The sequence below is a fragment of the Phodopus roborovskii genome, unplaced genomic scaffold, assembly GCF_943737965.1.
Source record: "Phodopus roborovskii unplaced genomic scaffold, PHOROB, whole genome shotgun sequence".
In the NCBI taxonomy this organism is placed as follows: Eukaryota; Metazoa; Chordata; class Mammalia; order Rodentia; family Cricetidae; genus Phodopus; species Phodopus roborovskii.
The window spans coordinates 9,583,357-9,607,639 of NW_026126459.1; the positions used below are offsets into that span (position 1 = coordinate 9,583,357).

The window sequence follows — 24,283 nt, forward strand, 5'->3', positions numbered from 1 at the left end:
CGTTCTAGGAAGGGACGTGCTAGGCATGATAAAAGAAAAGTCCCTGGGGTGGGCAGTACCCAGCAAGGTACAGGTTTGACTAGAACCAAGGGGAAAGGGGTGCCACTTGAAGGATGACAAAAAAACTACCAGGGACACCTGGGCTGGCCCAGGCGAATGTTCTCAGTGCCTCAAGGTAGAGCCTGGGGCCAGACCGGGCAGTGCGGACTCCACGCCTCAGGCAGGGCCCCCAAGGATGCGTGCCCGGGCCCTGGGAGGCCGGGTTGGGATTGAATCGCGGCCAAGAAATAAGTACAGTCTGGGCACCCGGGCCAGGGCATTCTCAGGGCTCCTTCCTCATTCCTGGCCCTGTGGGAGTAGCCGGACCCTGCGCTCCATTGCAGCCGCCACTGGGGATTTGATGACTGCCTCATGGGGACCCAGGGCTTCCTGCCAGCCTGGGCCCCAGGCATGCTTCAGCCTACAGATCATTAGGCCCCAGCCTTGGGCCACCTCTTGCTCTCTCTCTGATGGAGAGGCTAAGGCTGTGACTCAGGGAGGGTCATCCCAAGGCTTTCCATGCATCAGGAAAGAACAAGGGTCAGATGCAAGGTCCTGCAAGCCCCCTTTTGGAAAGCACGGTTGGAGCCTCCTCCAGGAGACTTGGATATAGCGTATGTTCTGTGGGTGCTCAAAGGACACATGGCTGGCTGTTAGATCAGCAGTTCCACACAATGCCAGGCTTCCCGGGACAGCGGGCAGTGGCCAAACCAGCCCTGCCACATGCCTTCTGACCCTGGGTAGGAATGCCATTCACCGTAGGCAGTGCATGGTCACCACAGGCTGTGGCCAAGCAATCAGTTAGGGCTGCAAACCCCTAAGGACTCTGGGCTCAGGCCTCTGTGAAAACATAAGGCCCTAGAAGTTCACTCAAACAGCTGGGAAGATCCCAGGTCCTCAGGCCTGGGAGTCTGAAGTCAGAAGGGAATGGAGGTAGAGACAGGACCTTCTACCTGCCCCCTCCATCTGGGGGCATATTGGGCCCAGCTCTGTGGTTAATTACTGGATATCAGACCATTAGGTCTTGTATCCTTGCAGTCTGAAGCCTTTTAGAAAAGCTCCAAGGTCTATGCATAAGCATATATCTGGGGATTCTTGCTGGCTGGTGGAGGCAGGGCAAGCCTGATGGGCCTGGCTGAGCCTGACCAAGGGCCTCAAGTCCAGAATGGAAGGAAGCAGGCCTCTTAGCCAGCAGAGGAGGTGAAGGAAGTGGGCAAGACTTAAGGGTTCAGCCATGGTGGGCAGTGTGTGTCCCCACTCCATGAAGACTCCACACAGTCACGTTTCTGATTCCAGCTTTTATTGGGGCCAAGTGCTCCCCTCCAGAGGAGGCAGCAACACAGCCCATCAGAAGTAGGGCACTTCAAGGACATGTGGTGCCCGACTACCTCCACCCCAGCACACAGCATTGGGACAGCCAGTGCCCTGCCTGGGTCCACTGACCACCTCTCTCCCCTAGGCAAGGTCTGCAGCTGACCGAATGCAGGCGCAGGTGCCTGGCAGCCCAGGGACAGTGCGAATCGCCTCGGTGGCATCAGGGGCCCCCGAGGGTCTAATTCAAGCAGAAGGAGGAGCCTGGCTTGGGGGACAGCAGCCAAAGCCATCCCCCATCCCCTCCAGTACCCAGTGTAGGTCACAATAACTTAAGAGACATGACAGACGGGGGACGCTATATAACAATATAAGTTAACCAGGCTCCTCACAGGGGATACTGGGCTATGGACTTGGGCATCCCAGGACTTAGGGTGAGGAGATGGGGCCAGGATCGGGGTGGGACATCTCCAGCAGCCCGGAGGCTTGGAACATCCTGACATGATAGGGACACACAGCTGGATGCAAGGCAAGGGCAAACAGGGATTACTTTCCCCAGGTCAATGTCTAGGCCACCTGACTTAGTAGCCACCAAACCCCACATTCTCATGGACTTCTGCTATGAAAATACCTTAGTGTAGGGAAGGCTGTGGGCAGTTGTGCTGTCAGACCTGGCAAGTCCTTACCTCTGCCATGTGCTGTGAAGGAGAAGGAGGACATGCCCAGGTCTGAGCTCTTATGTCCCCCTCTGGAAGATCCTGAGGAAAGAGGGTGTCAGCCTCTCACAGACCCCTGCTCGAGGGTCCCATGTCCTCACAATGTGAGGACTCTCGAGCAGGTGTCTGTGGACAGTAGGCAGGGGTCCTAGCAGATAGAGTGCTAGGTCTGGGTGCCAGGTCTCTGGCATCAGGGTCAGAGTAGAAGGGCAAACCCCAAGGCACTGGGAGAAGGTGCAGCCTCCCATCTCCTTGGCTACTTCCAGAGTTTGGGCTGCATGGGGCTGTAGGGGTACAGTACACAGAGTAAATATTCAGATTGCTTTGTGTCTATCTGTCATATGGGGCAACTGTCCCCGACCTCTCCTGACCCTGTGGGCAGTCTTGGGGATCAGGTTGGCTCTAGAATAGATGGTATTTGTAAACTGGAGGTGGAGGCTGCAGCGGGCTGGGAGGGTGAAGGGTTAGGAAAAGGAAGAGGCGTGCCTGGAACCTGACACAAGCCACATTTGATTACATGACAGTTTCCAAATGGAATGGAAGATGGGCTGTCCTCTGAGGCCATCGCAAGCAAGCCTTGCAGGCCCATCTACCCCCACCCAGAGTGCTGCTGAGGGGTCCCCCAACCAGCCAGCCTCCTTGCCAACCCTGACACCCCTGGGTCCTGCAAGGAGCAGAGGACCCTTGAGGGAGGGGCCAGAAATGAGTGAAAGGAGACGGTGGTGGGACAACCTCCAATAGAGTTAGGTCTGGCTACCTGGTTGTTAGTACTGAGTCTTCCTCTGATGCTAAGAAAACATAAATAATTTTGTCAACATCCGTCCACACTGCCCCGGGCCTAGTGACACATCCCAGGAAACAGTTTTGAGTGTGACTGGTGGGTGTGGCCTTTCTGTGTCCAACCACCAGGCAGGGAGGTGACCTTCAGAGTCTCACGGTCACTTTGAAGTTCAATTTCCCAAAGAGAAGTAAAGGAATTTGTCCCCATTGGGTACCAGACCATTGTGTTGGCTTTGGATACTGAGCAGGTCAGGGCACTGTGTGCCTCTGGAGGTGACACAGCAGGTAGGGCGGAGCCTGGAGTACCCCGAGCTCCCTATCCCCAACTCTACCCTCCTGTGCCCACAGCTGGCAGCTCCGGAAGAAAAGGATGTGCAAAATGTCGAGGGCCACGGGGTGGGCCGGCGCCGTGTGCGCCTGCACCGCAGCCTCACTTGCATGTGAAGACCTCGGTGCGCTCGCTGCATGTGTTGCACTTGACGAAGCAACACCAGTGGAATTTGCAGTTGCACTGCCACACCTTGGTGTACTGGTGCGTGTTGTAGCCACGGCCACAGCACATAGTGTCGCAGCCATCGGCGCCGGGAGAGGTGCGGTTGCACAGGCGGCCCTGCGTACCCACGCTGCCCGTGGCTGCGTCCTCTTCGCAGTAGTTGGGCGACTTCTCAATGTACACCAGGTCCGTCTCCATGGGCTTCTGGTAGCTGCGCAGCTGCTTGATGCGCAGGAAGGTGGGCTGGCGCAGACGGCTGGCACGCACCACCTCTACCTGTACAGCTGCGTTGTATTTCTCCTTGAGCAGATGGCCCACCTCACGGAACTTGGGCAGCGTGGTCCAGCAGGTCTTAGTGGTACATGAGCCCGACACACCGTGACACTTACATTCAAGCTTCATGCGGTCCTCCAGAACCTACAAGCCACAGAGTAGAGACTCAGCAGGGAATGGAAGAGGCTGGGTGCACTCCAGAGTTCCTTGTGTCTTCTCCATGAGCTCATTCGTTTAAGCTACTAAAAATGGGCTCCCATGTGCACACTCAGTAGAGTGTGGTCTGTTTGATCAGAGTTATTTGGTTAAATCCAGCCCCAATGAGGAAATGGAACCGGGGCCACTTGCAGGGCAGCAGGTAGGGACGCTGGCTGGGAGAGGCCCAGCAACACCAGGTGATTAATAAGCACAGGCCCTTCGTGTCTCCACTCCCGGCGAACGCCTTATGCCTGGTGCAGGGCCTGGCATGCAGTCAGGGCTTAGCAGCCAGTTGCTTAATGACAGCCTGGCGTGCCAGTGATGGAGGGAACTGGGAGGGTGAGGGCACGGGTCAGCGAGGCCCAGTCGTGCCATCCTCTGGGAAGCCAACAGCCAGGCCTAGCCGGTTGTTGTTCTTTCTCCCGGATGCATGAGGGCCCGGGATGGGTGCAACCCTGTGTTTTTGTTGGGCCTCCCTCTCGCCAGTTCCCAGAGCCAGCCCTGACCCCAGGTACTCATTTACCCAGATCGAAAGGGCCCTGCCAGCCAGCCTGATAAAAGATGGAGAATTGCGGTTAGCTGCAGCCCTGTGGCTGCAGAGGGGCCATTTGTCAGCTGTCCCTCCTTCACTGGCCTCCCCTCCACAGACTGGACCTTCCAGCATTCAGTCCCTAGCCCCACCCCCAGGACAGAACTCACTGTCAAGGGCACCTGTTGCCAGACCCAGCTCTGCCCCAGACAAGAAACCTCTGCAAGTGTGTGTGTGTGTGTGTGTGTGTGTGTGTGTGTGTCGATGAGTGAAAGTAAGAATCCCACAGAGACTGCCTTCACCTCAGCACCTTCCCTGAATCTCACAGGGGACCTCTGGCATACATGATCCAGTAAAGAAACAAGAGGAAACACTCATGACTCCAAGGGCCTGTGGGAGCTCACAATTTTGCAGGGCTCACATCTTAATCCATAACCATGAGACACAGTGAACATTGGGAATGATGCGAGTCTTCTGAGACCTCAAAGCCTGTCTCCTAGTGACACATCTCCTCCAATAAAGCCACTCTTTCCAACCCTTCCCAAACAGCTCCACCAACTGGGAATCAATTATTCAAACATGGGAGCCATTCTCATTCACACCACATCTGTGCAAAGCAAGCCAGGGTGTGCAGTTACCTAGTGGTAGCTGTGGAGGTTTCCTGGAGAAGGTGATGCTTATGGTATGTAGTAGCTCATGAGATAGGCAGGGGGCTAGAAGGGGCATTCCAAGAGAGCCTACCAAAAGACACAACAATGCCACTGAAAATCCAGGGCATCATGGGGTTCTATGCTTCTCATTGCTGGATGGACCCTGGGCAGTTATCCCCCATGACTGTTCTTCAGCTAAGTGAATGATGGCCTGCAGTGAGGACCAGGGAAGCAGGCCAGGAGGAAAGAGGAGACTGAGGTAGGACTGGCCCAGGTTTCATGTAGAGGGAAAGGGAAACACTGTGGCCTCCAGACTGGGTGGGCCAGAAAGGTCTGAGAGTGAGGCCAGAGTGGTATCATGCATACTTGTTCCCTACATCTCCCATCCCTTGTCCATCCCGTGACTCTCCTGCTTTGTCTGGCTCTGCCCTCTTCTACTAGTCTTCTGCAGTCATAGTAAGTCTCCTGCCCTGGCCACCTGCCCACCAGCTAGCTAGACTGGCCCTCTCAGGTCCCAGGCAGGAGTAGCAGGTCACTCAGGGTCTGGCTGACAATTCTTCTCCAATAGCTGAGATCAGTCAGGATCCAGGTTGGGGCCATGCAGGCTAGCAGTCAGTTATCAGTGTTGCTGCAGCCTGCTGGTCACCTCTTGCCCAGGCCATAGCTCTGGAGACTCATTGGAGATCTGTAGTCTGTTGCTCTCCTCTACCCCTGCCTGCCTGAGGACATCAGATCCTGCACAGCCCTGCTGGTGACAAGGGCAGATGAAGTTGATTGGGCAGGTGTTTGCAGAGTGAGGGGCCGAATCCTCGCTTGGCTGGGTCCCCTGAGCTGGAGCCTCGCCGGGAAGTGATCACAGGATTCAAGAATGTGCCGTTTCCTTCTCCAGAGCCCTTGCCATCAGAGCGACAACAGCTGTGGCGCCAGGGACAGCCAGGAGCTTGGGACACTGAGACCAGCCCAGGCACTCAGGAGACACTGGGAGATTGCAGAAGGAGGCCTGAGGCTGACTGCTTTTGCAGGCCTGGTTCCCTCCAACACGGGGAAGTGGGGTGCCAACTGCACCCATGGTGGAGCCAGGGCCTCAGAGTAGCACCTCTTTCGACCAGGCTAGGGGAGTCATTAGGCTGAAGCCAAAGTCCTTTAGGATAAGTCTAGATAGCTCAGGGGACTCTAGCATCCCTCTATCCCAGCAGGGCAGGTCTGGGTGGGAATGGTGCCTCACATTCAGCCTGGGGGTAATTGAAGTCTCAGAGACAGACTATCAGTGGAGCTCTTGAGCCCTTGGATCTTGTGGGTGGCCTGGCCTCTCAAAGGCTCTGGGAACTGCAGGGACATGGCTTTGCCTGTTCCCCTTTCTGACTCTGGGCCCAGGAATGGCTGGGCATCTTGTTGGCCTCAGAGCAGTAACCACACTCTGGGCTTGGTGTGGGTTTCCCTCCCATATCTGGACAGTGGGATAAGAAGCCTACTCAGAGCCACTGTCAAGGACCCTTGGTCAGGACATGGTCTGTGGCCAGCTGATAGGGTGCTATCCCCCAGCTCTCAGCAACAGCTTCCAGCCTGGGTGGGTATTAATGGAAGGACCCCAGTGCTGTCCAGAGCACCACACCTGAACCTCCAACAGGAATAGCCCTGGCCATCACCATCTCTTAAAAGGGTAAGAAACCATAGGTATCACCTCAGGCATTCATTCCATCTGCCTAATGCCCTTGCTCCACACTATGGTGGGGACCACAAAGGGACAAAACTGGCTTCCTCAATCTAAGTACTCTTTGGAAACAGTCTCTTTCTGCCCAGACACCAAGGGCACATCTCTGTGATGACCAGTATAGCCCATGAGGTGTCTGGGGAAGAGACACAGGGCAGGGTTGGTGGCCAGGGTGAGCTGGGCTCTGAGCTCATCCCATCTCACCCCTGTCCATCCAGGATCCCTGTCTGAGTTCCTGCAGTCTGAGGAGAATAGGGAGTGAGATGGTTGGAGGCTGCTGCTCATGATGCACCGCAGGAAATCTCAGAAGGAACCTCACTGGGATGAGATAAAGGTAAAATGGAACCCTGTCCATCTGGAATAGGGTGGCCCACAAAACAGTGAGTGTCCTCCTATAAGACACATGAGACAACAGTCCAGTAGAGGCCACAGAGTCAGCAGCAGAGGCTGGACCAACACGACACAAGCCAACACATGCTGGGACCTCTAGAAACTGGTCAAGGCAAACAGGACCCCGTTCCACTCCCACACTCTACCTTTGGAGAGAGCATGGCCCACCACACCTAGCTTCCAGTGCCAGGAAGTGGGAGAACACACATCTGTCAAGTTTACACTGTGAGTCTGAGGTGCTCTGAGACTTCGGTCTGATGCCCTAGGATAGGTTCAGACCCTGCACTGGAGCAGTGTGACAGCCTTAGGCCCTCAGCACCCCCTCCCACCACAGCTAGTGCTAGCACCCAGCTGCTTGGAAGAAAAGGCTCACATGTGACCACCAGCTGGCTTTCAGCGGTTCAGGCCAAAGTGTGCTCACAGCTTCAAGGGGTGAGGCTACTAGAGGGGCAGCAGAGGAGTCTGGCAAAGTATCCAGGATCCATTGTGCCCATGGGGAGACTAAGGCTCAGTAGAGGGACAGGGCTAATTCCCACATGACTGAGGATAAAGCTGGCATGAGGACCATGGCCTTTAATCACTATTTCTTTTAGTGGGTGGGGGAGGCAGTGTCTTACTATGTAGTCCTAGCTAGCCTAGAACTCACTGTGTAGACCAGGCTGGCCTCAAACTCCCAGAGATCTGCCTGCTTCTGCCTTTTGAGTGCTGGGATTAAAGGCATGTACTATCACATCTGGCTCTTTCTCTTTTTGAGACAGGGTCTTGTTGTGTAGCTCAGGCTAGTCTAAAACTCACAATCCCTCTCATCCTCAGTGATGTAAAGGGTACCACTGACCCTTTACAGCCTGTTCCTAACCAGCCCCCACCTATCCTGCTCTCCCGTGGTCTGTTCCTCCATCTCAGTTCATGGCACCACTTCCCTTCAAAGCCCTAGTATGGTGTCTGGGCTCTTCATATGCCCTCATCCCCAGCCAACAGCTGCCATTTTGGTCCCTAGTCCCACTATCAGCCTCCATCTTCCCATATCTCCAGGAGCCATTCCTGCCTTAACCCCTTATACCTCTTTACCATACCGATCTCAGACCTAAACTGGAGATAATGCTAGCTGGTTCTCAGATGGCCCTTTGCCTGGAATTCTTGTCCCCACAAACAGGCCAGAACTCAGGCCTGAGGAGCCACTTGGCCAGCTCTGCAACAACCTGCCCTGGGGCTCACTGTCCTTGAGTGACTTGAGTTTCCAAGAGAAAAAAAAAAATCTGCTCAAAAACAAGCCACTGAAGAGACTCAGGGGCTCCTATGAGGGTCCAGCCTTGCTTATCTTCCATGTTAAAGGCCCCTTTTTCCAGCCTCCTGGTGGTGGTGGTGGGGCTTTAATTATCTGCTTTGAGCCAGCCTTTGTCTGGAGATGTTTGCCTCTGTGAATGCACTGGAGGCCACAGGGCCACTCTTTCCTCATTTGTCACCATAATGTAACAGCCCCCTCTGGGGGACACCCCACATCAAAGTCAACCCTCATCTTGTTCTATGCCAGCTCCTGTTTCTTTGGGTCTGACTCATCCACTCATCCTGCTCTCATTGGCTGGAACTGCTTGCAGTCATTCCCCAGGATCAGCCTTCTCGGCCTTTCCCCTGAATGTCCTTCAAGACCCCACTCCTATGCCAGCTCCTCCAGGAAGTTCCTGTGCCTTCCCCTGGACTCCTAGGTCTTTTATATCCTTAGGTGATCCCAGACCCCTAGCCAGCTGGGTTTCTTTTTATTGCCTGGCACAGGAAAAGGGCAGAGTCTTGAGTATGAATGAATGAGATACTGGTTTCTACCATATCCCCTGAGCTGGAGACTCATCAATTCTTCTTTGCCTGGAAAAGCCAGTTCACCCCAGGCCCAAGAAGCCCCCAGGCCCTGCAGGCATGGGTGCAGCCCCTAGAGTCGAAGAGCCAGATCCAGTCCATGTTCTGCTCGGCTGGCTGCCCTATCTCGGGCCATCTTGCCGCCGTGGCAGCCGCTCCTCCTAGCACAGTATCTGGGGCCCTCATCTCCCTGTGGCGGCTGGGCTCACTCTGACTTCTTCCCTAGTGCGTCCTGACCTGATTGTCCTTCGTTCTCACCCTCACGCTATCCCACCCCTATGCAAACCTGCCTGTTCCCCAAGGGTCCACAGCTCACAGCACCCACCCATCGTGAGACAGTAATCTCCTTTCTTCCTCTGTCCTCAGCTGTCTGTGTTTTTTGTTTGTTTGTTTTGGGGGGCTTGGGGTTTTTTGTTTGTTTGCTTGGTTGGTTGGTTGGTTAGTTGATTAGCCTCTGGACCCAGGCATTCCTGCTATTATAGCCTGCGGCCTTGACCCACCTGCAGGTCCCTAGCCAGGCCCAGCTCATGTTTTACATAGAAATGGTTTCACATATCCAAAACCTGATATGCCATCTGTAGATGGGGCAAGGAGACTGCAGAGAGACGCAGAAGAGACACTAAGAGGACTCTGTCCAAGTACTTCCGTAGGCAGGTATCATGCCCCTGTGCCTGCCATGCCCGCCACACCAGCATGCTACCTTTCTGCCTGCCTCATTGTTGTGCAGGTTCATGAGGCGCCTGGCGTTCTTTTTGATCTCACGGGCATCCACAAATCGCCGGGAAAAGTCAATGCCGTAGCGCACATCAGCTGAGCAGCCTCCCCACTTCCAGCCTTCTGCCTGGTTGTAGTAACCTTGCTTCTCACGGTCACAGCCACAGTTGCTCAGGTTGCCCTGGCTGCAGGCAGCGGTGACAGCATGTGCCACGCCTGCTGCAGTGATGGCATATGTGAAGGCAGCTTCACGACTCCCTGTGGAGAGAGACACCAAGTATGGGTGATGGGGCCTTCAAGTTCCGAGCCAGGTGGTCACAGGGGGGATGTAGTTCATCTGCTGTGTGACTCTAGGCTCCGTACCTGCCTTCTCTGAACTTGCAACTCACTAAACTGGGGCTGATGAACCCCACCCTGAGAGGGGGGATAATAACATTTGAGTGGCATTTGTGACTAAAGTGACCCACCAACACACACCACTGTCATTTTCTGTCTCCCTGTTCCCAAAGGACAGGCCATTTGTGTTCTGGGCAGAAGGTGCTATTCTGGGCCGTGAGGAAGTTCATAGTCTCTGTACTCCAGTCAGGACCCACAGAGCTCAGAGCCTACCTCTTTCTCTCTGCTCATCGTTAGTTCGTTTCAAGCCATGTCCTCCCAGATCGCCCTCTCCTTCCAGCCTCTGGGCAGCAGCTACTCATCACTGAGTGTAGTCTAGGCAGGGCACCCCCTCAACCCCACCCCTGCTAACACCTGCTTGGCTTCCTTGGCCCTCTCCCCATTCTCTGTCAGGGATGATGACTCAAGTCTTCTGGGTGTGGTTCACACCTCCTGTAGATCTACTGGTCTTTGGGGGTAAAATTCCCTTCCCCCTTTGAGACCTAGCTCTAATGCCTCCTCCTCTGGGCAGCCTTCTCAGAATGAAATCCTCACTGCTCAGATGAAGACCCTTTCCATCAGGTTAGCCCTACAGAGGGCTTCCTGGATTCTTGTGGTCCAAAGGCTCCTCAAGTGGGCAAAGACCTGCCCTGTTTTCTTCTTGATCTACCACAGCCCCAGGCTGGGCCATGCAAGCCTTCCATCTTGGATTCTTTTTTCTCAGGTCTCTCCCTGTTCACCCACTCTCTATTTCCTTCAGAACTCCAGCTTCATGGTGCTGTGGGGTACCCAACAGACTTATGAAGGGCACCCCAGAAACCTAGGGCAACCTCCAGTGAGGAATGCCCCCTATCATCTCATCTACAGACAGCAGAGCCAGGGGTCAAATATGGCTAGGGTGGTGGAAAATCCAAGCCCAGCCTTAGCAAGGCCCCATGCCAGCACTTGCCTGTCCCTGGTACCGGGCTGCAGGCCCTGCTCCGAAGCTGTGTGTGACTACCACTACAGAATAATGGTTTTGAGTCAAGTCAGGTCTATAAAACACATCAAGAAACAACTCTATGGCTGGCCTAAGGCTACCAGCCTACCCACCAACAGGCTGGGGTGTACATGAGGGCATCTTCCTTCCTAGGAGGAGCTCATTGGGGGACTCTCTTACCTCAAGGTGAAGACAGGGTGGAGGCCACTGTCTCAGGCCTACAGCAATCTCCACTTTGCCCTGCTACCCTGTTTGGCTGCACTCCCCCTCCCCCACCCATCCCCTCTCTTGCCAGAGTCTGTGGGCTCTGGGATCCAATTATGACAAGAGATAAAAGAGATGAGAGATAACCCCTAAGCCCATTGGACTCTGTATAGTCCTGTGTGGCTAGTGTTGTTCTCAGACTCCCCAGAGCTGTCTTATCCTGCACTGGTGAAGGCTGGCCAGGAACCCCAGACAGAGCAGAAAAACTGGAAAGGTATAGGAATCTGTGTTCCCAGGGTCTAAATTGGGTCACCAAGACCCTAAGGGAAGCTGACAAGTTCCCTTTCCCCTCTGATCAGGCCTGGCAAAGTCAGCTGACCAACTGTTGAGGGATGATGGAGATGCACAACCCAGGTGGTTCTCAGGGTGCAGGGGGACTAGACAGCCACTGACCCGGATGGGGGCTTGGTAGAGGCGGAGTTGCCTTCCTAGTATGCACAGGTTGCAAGTTTCCAATGCTGGGGTCTAGAAATTCAAACCATTGTGCAATTCTGCAACTGGGGCAGATAGAGGTGGGTGTCACCCACCCCCACCCCCAGGCCAAGGCAGCCACCAGAGATGTTCAACATTTTCCAGTACAACCACGAAACCTATCTTGAAGCCTGAGGCAAGCAGGCAGGTGCCCTGGCTCGCAGGTGTGTTTCGGGATGACCCAAGGCGTCCTGCATGGGTCCTGCTTCAGGCCCCAGCTCTCACCTGCTTATGCCCACACTTGCTCTGATTCAGTTACTCAGCAGTTACTCATCAGGCTGCCACTCCTGCTAGGGACGCTTTTATTTGGTTTTAATGAGCCAAGCCCTTCGTCTGTTGCCATAGAGACAGGGAGAGGGGGAACAAGAGGCAAGTGGTAGTTTGTAGAGAAGAACAACCCATATGAGCTCAAGCAAAAGGGGTCCCTGCAACTGGCATGCTGCAATGTGTTCACTTTTGAGTCTTGAACGAGCCCTGGATGCTGGCTCAGTGGGCTTGGTAACTTGCCCCAGGCTGTGACACGCCCAGGGAGGAGTGACTCTAACTTCCCCATCACCCTTGGAGCCTTGGCCAGGGTTGCCCAGGGCCCTAGCCTGCTTCCTCCAGGAGAGAACAGGGAATACTGACTCAGAAGAGCCCGACCTTTACAGATGCAGACAGTCTGAGCTCAAGGACTTTGTTCAACAACCACTATAGCTCCCAAGATGTCTGAGATGAATTCCAGTATCCTGGCCTAGTCCCCAAAGTCTCCAAGGCCTAATAGCATACTCTCCCCCACCATGAGCTGTAGCCCAACATGGCCAGGGTGAATGGTGGCCCATCTGTGGGTAAGGGTGAAGAAAGAAACCCCCAGCTCCCTGCCTCCTGCCTGACAGGCAGTGGCAACTTTGCCTTTAGTGATTCTCAGTGTCCCCATGTCACAGGCTCTGGATGCAGCTGGGGTCCTCCCTGTTCCAGAGTGTATCCTGGAGGCAACAGTGGGGTCAGTGTTCTCATGCATCCCACAACCAAGACCCTCTCCCTAATCCTCAGACGTGTGTGGATCGGGCCGCTTCATTTTATCTTATCCTTCCAATAACTCCCCAAAGTGGTCATTTTATTGGACACATTTCGCAGATAGGAAAACTGAGCCTCCTAGTGGTAAACTATTTGCTCTAGACAGTGACTGATGTCTTGGCTCCGGCTATTTCAGGTGATAGTTATGGCAGGGAAAAGGATGGAGTGAATGATGACAGCACACACGACCTGTTGTATGGTCACCATCTGTCCCGAGAGACCTAGGAGTCCTTTGGAATCCAAAACTAATCCTACACGGGTCTGCACCCATAAGTACCGTAAGCCCCAGTCTCCCGAAAAACACCAGAGATGGGTAAGTAGGGTCCCTGGGTGGATTTCTGAGTTTTGATGATCCTCGGGGGACTGAGCTGATATAGGACCCCATGTCCACATTTTGGATACATCAAAACAAGCACCATTAGCTGAGGGGCCCTGGCCAATGAAGGGGAAAGCAGAGAGGGGCATGCAGAGAGACTTGGAATAGGGAAGACAGAGGAACACTGCAGGAGGTGGGGAGTAGGCAAACCACAACCCTTCTAGAAGCCTGTGGCCTTGCAGGACTAGAATTTACCTCTCTGCCTGCAGCCAGCTCTGGAAGCAAACAGAACCAGTGACACTACCCCCATCACTACGAGGGAGAAGGTTGAGGCCAGTAGAGGAACCGTAGGATGGCTGGGCACTTCTCAGGGTTCAGTGAGGCTGGGTGGGAACACCCTTCTCCAGGGCTGATACTTTCAGCACTGCCCAGCAGTCTCTACCATCTTTATCCTAAGTAAACCCAGGCGTATGAAGGCAGCAGATTCTGAGACCACCACCAGGTGGGTGAACCTCAGCTGTAGAGCAGAGGCTAACCAAGCCCTGGAGGTGGGGGTGGGGTGGGGGAGGACTGTCCAGTTCAGTGCTCTTAGGTTATTCAAACTCTTGCCCTCTCCGAGCACCTGGGCTCCCCACCCAGCTGACACAAGCTGGGTTCATAGGACAACGCATATGACCCCTGCCTCTCATGTGCCTACAGTGTCATACTGGAGCTGAGTCTCAACTGCTTATTGTCCTCTCATACTGACTCCAAGAGAACACCATTAGGCAGATATAATGCTTTGCTGCCCAAAGCAGAGGCAGGATAGGGCCCCCGGACTCAGTGCAGAACCGGGGCTAAGCCTACCCCCTGACCTATCAATCAAGCTACCTGCCACTTCCTGGCATCTACATGGGCTACACACTATTTTTAGAATGCTATAAAAGACAGAATTGAGCTCATAATGACCCCATGAGCTACACTGGGGAGGCTGAACTACAAAAGCCATTGGCTGTCTCTCAGAAGAGGGGTTGGGGACCAGGAACTCAGTTCTGAAAAGGCCCTGGAAGACTTTCTAGTTACATACCTTTTCAAGGAGACCGAGGGAGGCCTAGAGAAGGATAACATACTTCCCGATATCATACAGCAGCTCAGGATGTGGCAGACCTGGGACTTACAGGCCAAAGTCACTCAAGTCAGAGGCCAGAGGTCTGGAGTTACCCAGGGCCTAGAGTCCTCTAGAAGTCCAGATCCTAAAACTGGCTACTTGGGTGATGCTGACCCAGACAAAAGGCCTTCCCGTATCCCTATGGCCATACATAGTGTCCCAGACAGACTGGCCTAAGCTTTGTACCCACATATTACACATACAGGTTCTTTGTGATATGCACATGCTTGAGCAACCCCATGTGGTATGTGTGATTCATGTGTCCACACATATGCATGTGGGTATGCATAAACCTTTGTTTAAACTCAGTACCTGGGAACGCACACGAAGTGGGTGCCTATGTGGCCTACACTCAGGACACTTCTTCTACCAACCCTCATAAAACAAACAAACAAAAAACATTGTCTTCAAGTCACTAATAAAAAAATAAAGCAACAAACCAATTAAAAAATGGGCAAAGGAGGGGATTTGGGCATGGCCCAGTGGCCAGCACTTGCTTAGCATGGAGTAGGTACCCGGTTTCATTCCCAGGATTGCCAAAAAGAAGGGGCGGCAGCAGATGGGAGCGTGTGTGTGCAAAGACTCTGAAAAGACATTTCTTAAAAAGAGTATGAAAATGGCCAATAAACACATGAAAAGATTCTCAATGCCCAGTGTCCTTAGCAAATCCAAATCACAGTGAGATGCAGCTCATACCCATCAGGATGGCTGAAATCAAAGACCACTAGTATCACACACTGGTGAGGGCCTGAAGCCTCAGAGCCCTGGACACTGCCACTGGGGATGTGAACGGGAAGCCACCATGGAAGTCTGGCAGGTCCTTGGAAATGTAACCGGAGAGCTACCTGATACAGCAACCACACAACTAGGTATGTGCTAAGCAATGAAGTTACACCCACAGAATCCCACACACAAATGTTCACAGAGGCATGAAGTAGAAACAGTCCAAGCATGCATCAATAATGGGTGAAGAAAATGCAGTATCCTGGGGCTGGAGAGATGGTTCAGAGGTTAAGAGCCCTTACTGCTCTTGCAAAGGACCCACGTTCAGTTCCTAGCACTGATGCTGGGCAGTACAACTTCCTATAACTCCAGCACCAGACTGATACCTCTGGCCTTCCTGAGCACCTGAAAGAACATGCTCATGTGCACGCACGCGAATGCACACACACACACACACACACACACACACACTAAAAAAAAGGAAAATAAAGTATATCTATATAACAGACTATTATTTAGTCTTCAAAGAGAAGCAATGCTAATGCAAAATCTTGGGCCTTGAAAACATGCAGTAAATGAAGCCAGACACAAAGACCCCACATTGTAGGAGCCCATTAGCAGGAATGTCTACAGCTAGTCAATCCATAGAAAGGAAGTGGACTGAGGAATAGTAACTCAAGGCACAGACTTCCTTCTGGGGCTAAGAAAATGTCATGGTGAGGGCACTGTGGAGACTCCAGACCTGTAGTGCCACCCACAGAGCTATATGGGTGCAGCCTGTTACAGAGGTGTAGCATCTGATGGTCTGAAGTGTCCCACACACCTGGTCCTACTCAGTCTAAGTCCTCATGGTGCTTCCATCAGCCTCAGCTAGGTCCTCAGCCGTCCAGTAAGACATGGAACAAAGAAGCAGCTAGTGACTAGCCTGAGGGCACACAGCAGATGAGTCACTGAGCTGGAGTCTGACCTGGGAACCCTGAGTTCTCGATGCCCCTGAGGTCTAAGTGCCAGCCTGGAAAACCTGCACCCTCTGCCTCCTGCCTCACACTGGGACTCCATACACCTATGTCAACTCAACATCTCACTCTCTCCATCATGTACTATGCTAACGGTCTGTTGTCCTATACCACCAAATATATCCCTGCTCCTGGCCAGACCACCCAGAGCCCTGGAGAGACATCTATACCCTCCCCAATCTGGCAAAGCTTTTCAGAAAGCCAAGCACAACACAGGACAGCATGGTGGCGGGGAATGCTGACCCAGGGCAGACAGGTTAGGCAAGGCTCGTAGCTGCTGAGGCAGAGGGCAGCAGTCAGACTGTGCAGGGAGGGGTCAGCTGGAAGGCAGTGGAGGGACTAGGAGAGCCAGACAGGAAGTGATGCTGAAGGTAGGTCCAGGGGACAGTGCCCCAGGCAGGTGCAGAAGTCCGGAGGAGTTTATCCCAAGAGAGCAGGGATGATTCTCAGGGGCCCCACACCATTTGCTCTTGGGAGAGAAAAGGAAGGTGTAGGGTTTTCTTCTAAGAAGATAGGACATGCTTGGAGGTGTCGCTCTGATCTAAGCTGAAGGGAGTTCTCTGAACAACTGTAGGGATTTGGAGGCAGCAAAGAGAGGCAGGTGCAAGGATGCCTATGGGTGAGCCAATAGGATGACCACGGAAATGGGGGAGGGGATAGAAGAGTCCCAAAGGCCTCATATGTAGTTTGGGAGGAGAGATCAAGCCTAGGGGAGTAGAAGGAATCCTTAGCTGTGGACTGAGGACAGGCAGGTAGGAGGGACAATGGGCACACAGACTTGTGCCCAGCCCTCACCACCAAAGCCAGCCCCGGGGAGCACTGGATCTGTGCCATATGACACTGACCAGGCCCTTCACTGTTAGGCATCACAAGGTAGCTGTACTCCTCTGAACCTTCCAGAAGAATGCCTAGGCTGCAATGGGCAGGGATATAAAGGTGGTGAGCCTGGGAAGTGAGACATGGCTGGTGATCTCCCACCCAAGATCCCTCCCCTCACCCAGACTGCCAGGTCCCCAGTATCCTCATAAGGCCAGAATTTCAGGGAGTATACCGTCTCGAACAAGATCCATCTATACATTGAGAAATTGGTACCCACAGAAATAAGGAAGTCCCTGGACCTGTGGGTAGCTCCACTAGTCAAGGACGTAGTACCAACATTTAGGGGGACCTTTGTCTGGACAGGGCTCCAAATGACTACTAGGCATAGGAGTTGGGAAGGGGAAACCTTGGGAGCTAGAGAAGTGCCTATATGTCCCTTATGGCTACCCATGCCCCAGCCTGGCCCCTCAGCTCTGGTGTGGACTCAGTCATCAGGGTCTAGATGTAAACTCTGCCTAAGTGGGTCTCAGGCCTGCACCCTAGCACTCAGAACCTTGGGCTAGGGGCATCGGTGCGAAGCAGGGGATGGAGTTGAGACAGAGACAGTGAGGTGGTCCAACACAGATACCTCTGACCCCATGGGGCTCTCCAGGCTCTGCCTGGTGCAGGTTAAGTAGGCTGCTTTGCACTCCTGCCTACTTCTGCCCCAGTAAAATGAGATGGTATCAAATGCCCGTTGAAGAGGCTTCTGATAGAGATAGATGAAGAGGCATTACATGTGTCAGGGTCTGAGTACCATGGAGGTGATGGGTGACATACTGTATATAATATACTACAGATACCACCCCTCTCAGCGAGGGTCTGACCCTGGGCCTACATAGGTGTTGTGTTATGTATCCCATGTATGAGTGAGGAGTATGAATGTATGTATGTATATATGTGTATGTGCACATGTGTATTATACACAGATGTATATTAAGTTTGTGTGCATGCATACATGTGTAAGTAGGTGTATACCTGTGTGCAAGTCTGTGAATGCATGTTTGTGCATGTATACATCTATGAGCATGTACAGATGTATTTGTATAGACCCGTGTGTGTGTGTGTGTGTGTGTGTGTGTGTGTGTGTGTTTCCATGTGCCTGTCCTCTCTCTCTCTCTCTCTCTGTCCCTCTGTCCCCTCTGGCTCCCACCGCACCCGACCACACCCGGCTTGGCTGAGTCAGTATCTCCACTCCACTCTAAGCTCCTCACTGCCGTTGTCATAAACAGCAGCAGGGAAAGGCCTGCCAGGTCCGAACATGCAGGCCTGCCTGCGCCCCAGGCTTTTGTTCCGACCCAGGGTGGCCCGCACATGCTGCTGTGCAGCCCTGTAGATAGTGCCCCAATTGGGGGCGCTGGGCCCAGAGGATAGGACCTGGCTATATGACAAGGGAGCATAAGGTTCGAGTCTAAGGGTCTGTGTCTCTTTTGCGTCCTGTACTGCTTCTGGTCTCTCCCATGCTGCTTTGGAACAGTGCTAGCCACCCTCCTTTTCTCCCTCCTCAGGGCTGCTGACAAAATCACTCATTGCTCTGGGGGACATGGGGTTTGAGCTTCAGCCCCTCCTGATACAGGAGGGAAAACGGAGGCCCCAAGGAAATGAGGCTAAACTCAAGGTCACCTGGGTAAGCTAGGCCCCTGGCCCAGGAAAGATCTCCCTTCACAGACCTGCCTGACGATACTCCTAACAGAGCCTGCCAATGAGGTGAAAATTCTAGTCCTGGACAAGTTCCAGGTGGCCTCTGAGGGGCTGAAGGATGGCCCGGGTCACCACAGCCAGCTGCTTACGGCTATAGAGCTCAGTGACAGTGGTCTTCTGGGAGCAGCCCTCCCATCTGTGAGCTGCCTTCCAAGGAGAGACAGAGTTGTGGTCTGGGGCTCTGTCACATCCCAAGCCAGCAATGGACTTTCAAGTTCCCGACTGTCCCTAGGGTCCTGGCAACCAGGGTCCTGAGCGAAAGAAATGTCTGTTCTGCTGCATTAGCTCAATGGGAGAGTAATATGAGATTCTCAGGCTAAGTTTCTGAAACCCTCAAGGCTAAGGTCCCTCTAGCCCTGCCACCCTCCACCCCCACTCAGTTCACTGGAGACTCCCTAGGTATGGCCCTGGCCTAGCATACCACAGGTATTCAATGCTAGCGTGTGGAGCCACCACAGGGGCTGATAATGGCAACCAACCACTGTCTCTCACACTCTCTTGACCCATAATGCCCTGGGAAAAGGCCATCAGATCTAAGTTCAAATGCTCCCTTTGCCTTGGCCATGTGAGCCAGGTCACTTCTACATCTTCTGAGAACAGTATCGCCAAACAAAAACCTCAAGCAAGCCATGCCATGGGTATCTTCTGAGGTTTCCCAATGGTCACATTAAGAAAAGTATAAATAATGTGGGTTGTCAATGTGGTTGACAATTGATTTAGCCAATATTTCCAAACAGCATCATTCTAATATACTGTAGGATAAAGGTGCTGCTTACTTCTGGGGTCTGAGCCCTGTTGTGTCTTACACCACTGTGCACTCAGGGGAAGCTCATCTACTAGCAGAGACCCACAGCCTATCAGGAGGTCAGGACCCTCTCCATCTCACAGGGGCCTGCTTGCAACACCCTGGAAGGGCAACAAGTCCATGTGCTGAGGAGCCACCCTCCCTCCCCAAGGGCCCTCCATTCTCAGATGACATAAAATAGGTCAATCTACCCCCTCCCCAAGGAGGTCCTGCTGTAACACTGGTGGGCCAGGCTAGAGGGACACTGTCCTCATAACAAACTCACTCATGAAGCCAGCAGGAGTCAGCCTTGGTCTGCTCACATGAGCTCAGATTAGGGGCGGTCCTTATGCCTGGTCATGTCTGAGACCAGCACATGATGGGCAGGGCGCTGCATACTGGAGCTGGGGACTCTGGAAAGCACGGTCCAGGCCAGGTTAGTGGGTCAGAGGCGTTGGGCTCAGGAGGAACTGGGGATCACAAAAGCTCAGAATCTTCTAGATGCTCTGGGCTCTTTGGGGGGCTCATAACATTCCATCTGTCTTTCTGTACCCTTTAGCCTCAGCTCTCCCACACTGCTCCCCAGCTCACCCCACAAAGTACCTGCCCTTCAAAAACACACTTTCCACTTCCTGGCCTCAGGGCCTTGGCACACTCTGTTCTCTCAATCTGCTTCCCTAGGCTATCCTCTGGGGAAGACTTTGCTGAAACTCCTGACTTGGTTACGGTGACTGTTGCAGCTCCCACACTTGCAAGGGAACCCAAATTTCTAGCAGGCTTCCCTGGGATACAGATATCCCAACATATACTCCCACGCTTCACCTCTGTCCCTCCCTGCATCTCATGGCAGAGCTGGGCTGTACTTAAAATGCATAGCCCCCAAGTTCATTCTCAGTCAATGGGAGAGACTAGTTGGAAGAGCCCTGGTCTACCGCCTTCCCTGGTGCCTTGTGGGAACAGTACTGGACAGGTAGAGGGTGCCAAGCATCCAAACATGGAATACCATGTTAGCAGTGTGGAATCTAAAGACTGTCTTGATCTTCTCAAAAGAACAAAGCCACTATCACTCTCAGTGTGCCAGAGAAAGCTAGTGCAGTGGCCATCCGTGGAGGTAATCAAGCCACGGCAAAGGTGCTGGTGAGGGAGTGCAACTTTGCAGAGAGGCTTTGCTGTCTTAAAGGGGTTTCCCTTCAACATTTAAGTTTTAGGACCAGCCCAAGGTCACAGGCAAGGCCTAAAGGGGGCTGTCCCACCATCCAGACCATTGCTCCTCTCAGGGACAATCATTAATTGGCCCTGCTTGAGAGGTTGCTCCCACGAGAGCGCCCCGGCTGCCTGCCAGCTCCCAGCCAGGCTTCCGGGCGTGTCCAGGCACCCAGCAAGCCTCTCAAAGTGGCCAGCTCACAGTACTGCCTGCTTGCTGCTCCTGACTCTCAGCCACTGAGAAGGGAGAAGGAGTCTTCTCATACAGGCAAAGCCCCTGCGGTTCTGGCCCCTGTTCCACCAGCTCGGCCTGTGGCCAGAGCTGCCCTGCTTGAGTGCAGCAGGAAGCTACAGGAGGCTAAGGCAGGGCAGCAAGACCCAGGCTGGGCTCCAGAAAGCCTGCCCATCCCAGGGCAGGAAGGGCTAGGGACAGGCACAGGCTGACCCAGCTTGAGGGTGTGGAAAAGCCCCCCAGGAGGGAGGGAGATGAGCTATAAAGAGATATAGCAGAGGGAGAAGCCTCTTGGGTTGAGAAATGAGACAGGAAGGGGTCTGGCCTACTTGGGCAGACAGAAAAGTCAAATGTGGCTGTGGCTCTGGTGGGAAAAAAGTTAGATGAGGGGCTCTGGGCTAGGAAGTTAAGCTTAGCTCAGGGCAGTAGAGAGCTAGGGCAGTAGAGAGCTACTGCAAAGACTAAACATTGTAGGTTTTTTGTTGTTGGCAATGGATGTGAAAAATCTCATACAGACTGGTGAAGGTAGGGGTGACAGAGCACTACTGCAGCACCCTGATCAAGAGGTGCTGGGGAATCAAACCTCTGGCATACTAGTCTCGCTGTATACCCACAGAAAAGAAAGAAAAGGACACAGGGTAGCTTCTGTCTGGCTGGTAACTGGGGCTGTGGAGGCCAGGGGACATACACAGGTTCTAGGGGAGGGCTGGAGAAGAGGTCTCGGTAGGGAAGAAAAGGGAGAGGATGGAAAGTGGAAATGACAGACACCAAGTGGTCAAGTGGACCTGGGAGCTGGGGCCAGCACATGAGGAGCCCAACGCCATGCAGAAGAACCAAAGTGTTGTGGGTCAGTGAGACTCAGGACATCAGGTGGTTGGGATACTGTGAAGAGAGTTATCCATGTGTGCCGAGGTACTGACATACCTTATAGAGGTCAAGGCAAGGAAAAGCTAGAGATGGAAGAGATCCCAAGTTGATGAGTCAAGATAGAAGCCAAGGAATGGGAACAGTCAGCAACACAGGCCACTAATGACCTGGACAAGTAGCTATGTGGAAGTGGGCAGAGGTGGGCTGGGGTATGAGAGAATCTGCCGAAGATTTGGAGATGTTCTTGAAGGCAGGATAAAGTGCCAGGTTCTCCCTAGAAGAAGCACCTGAGGCAGAACAGTCCTCTCAAGAGCAGAGGATACAAGCAGGGAAGTACAAACTGTTGAGCAACAGCCATATTAGCCTGGTCCCCAAAGGAGCAAGGAGCAGGAGAGGCATGAAGGGTCATCCCTCCTGCCTCAGTGGCCTCCTTTCTGTGGGCAGAGCTGTGACCCTCCTGCTGCTGGTGGGCCCGAGTCCACTTTCCAAGGGCACCTATGATGTGCTTCCAAAGGTAACATTGTGGGGTAAGGGGGCAACAGTGTGGCCAGCATTGCTCCTGAGCCTGGGGAGTCTCTGGGATACCGGGGAAGGCTCCGGTCTGTCACATGTCTCTCTCCCTGTGTCACATGTTCCCAAGGCTCGCCTTGATTGCCAGATGAAGTGAAAGACTCTGGATCTACACCCTGGGCAGGCTGAGTGACAGCAGATGACCTTACAACATCAATTCCTTCCCTGTGGGCTGGGTGCTAGCAGATGCCCCACAGGGCACCTGGGGAAGTGGGTGGGAAGCCACACAAGGCGGGTACCTCTGCCCACTACTGCCCTCCCCACCATCCCCCCAGCTGGCACCTGGAGGGAGTGATCTGCACTTGGGTGGCAGAAGCCCCAGGGAGGGGGCGGTGCCATGCTCCTGGCTGCACTAGGTGCCACCCACAGGCTGCTCACCGCAAAGGGGCCCTCGGGAGTTTTCCTCTACACCACCCCCCAGCCCATGCTGGCATTTGCAGCCATATAGAGCCAGCTCCTGCTTGGGTCCTGTGTCAGCTGCAGTCCTCTGGGATACGGGGGACACCGTGAGCCTGGAGGTTAGGCAGCCAGCAAGCCTTGGATTGTTCTCCCATCTAACCTAGAGACAGTCTAGGTTAGAGTCACTGTCCCTGCCCACATGCAGCCAGCAGCATTTATTGAGCACCTCCAGAGTTTGGGCACTGAGAAACAGACAAGAGCCTATTGGCTCATTGTTCATACTACAAATGAGAGCCTGAGGCTTGAGGTAACCCTGGGAGACCCAGACCAGGTCACACAACTGGATTCAGGTCTAGATACTTGCTGGAAATTTCCTTTAAGCCTCTTTCTAGCCCTGAATGGGATCCTCCCTTCATTTTCCTTATCTATGAAATGGGCACCATGTAGCCAATGCAGTGCTTCATAGGCAGGCAGCCCCCAAGGGCTGTGCTATCAGCACCCACCCCACCTGACATGATCACTGTCTTCAAATGGAGGACCACCCCTGCTCCACCCAGATCTACCCCTGCACACAGCATCCTTCCTTCAGGGGCAGAGTCGTCACACCTAAACATCCTACAGGCTCCGTCTGCTGGAATCCCTCAGCAAGGAGCAGGTGACACCTCGTGGTCCTCCCTGGGTGAGCTGCAGTGCTCAGCCTATATCAAAGCCTCACATTTCTCCCTGCTTTCCAGATGGCAGCCACAGAAAGTAGAGCAAGGGCCTGTGTACTTGAAGCTACAGAACAGTACTACCTGCTGCACTGACTCCCCAGTCTCTGCTTCTGTCTACCTGGGTCACTGTTCCCCCACCCCACAGCCCAGAGCTAGGATGCTCATCTAGACACAACAGCTATGTGGGCTGCCTGGCCTGGACTTGGGTTGGGTGGTGGATGACCTGGCCCCCAACCCACAGGCCCAGAGACACCCTTACCTACTCGGAGCTCTTGCCCGAAGACGGTCTTCTCGCCCAGGGCGGAGCAGTTCCAGCGGCCGAATCGGAACTGGTGCTGGCACTCATTGATGCCCATCTGCGCCCCCTCCCCGATCACAATGATGGCATCGGGTCGGCTCTGGCAGATGGCGCGCTGCCGTGGGGCCAGGCCAGGAATCTTGTTGCAGATGATGTTGGCTCCTAGGGCCACCACGGACGACAGTGCTCTGTGGAGACAGAGAGAAGACAGGTGTTGAGAACCCCTCAGACAGTCTGCTGTCCCCCACTGGCACTGGACACCTCCCTCCACTGAGCCCCACCAGCCCTGGAAGTGTTAGAACCACAGACCAGTTCACACCTGCAGACACCTGGTGCTGGGGCCTGAGTCACACACACATTCTCCAGAGCAGACAATGTCCCACCTGGGATCTGGCAGCCTTGGCACAGTCCCCAGTTGTTTTGGAGGCACTCCCAATTCCCAGATCACTGGGCTTTCCTATCTTCTCCTTCTGAGCCCAAAGGACACAGCCTCCAGCTCCTACCTGTGTATGACCTTGAGACGACACCCTGAGCCTAAAGTTCACATTCAGGGAATGGGTATAGACACCTGCTGCCCCCCCCCAGACACACCTGAAATAGATTTCCCACTCCCACTTCCAGATGAGTGGGTGTGCTAGGAAGAGACAGCACCTAACACA

The 24,283-nt window shown here is 53.8% G+C and overlaps 1 protein-coding gene across 2 annotated transcripts in view; it reads right to left on the reverse strand.

The window, feature by feature from the left end:
• Nucleotides 1–3,097: 3,097 nt before the first annotated feature.
• Wnt7b (Wnt family member 7B) overlaps nt 3,098–24,283 on the reverse strand; it is a 44,456-nt gene continuing 23,270 nt past the window's right edge. For both annotated transcript variants that reach the window (XM_051189555.1, XM_051189556.1), the window contains exons 2-4: nt 23,586–23,812; nt 9,639–9,910; nt 3,098–3,756 (exon numbers count right to left, since the gene is read on the reverse strand). In XM_051189555.1, coding sequence (XP_051045512.1) covers nt 3,277–3,756; nt 9,639–9,910; nt 23,586–23,812 — 979 coding nt within the window. In that variant the 3' untranslated portion in view covers nt 3,098–3,276. The remainder of the gene's footprint in view (nt 3,757–9,638; nt 9,911–23,585; nt 23,813–24,283) is intronic.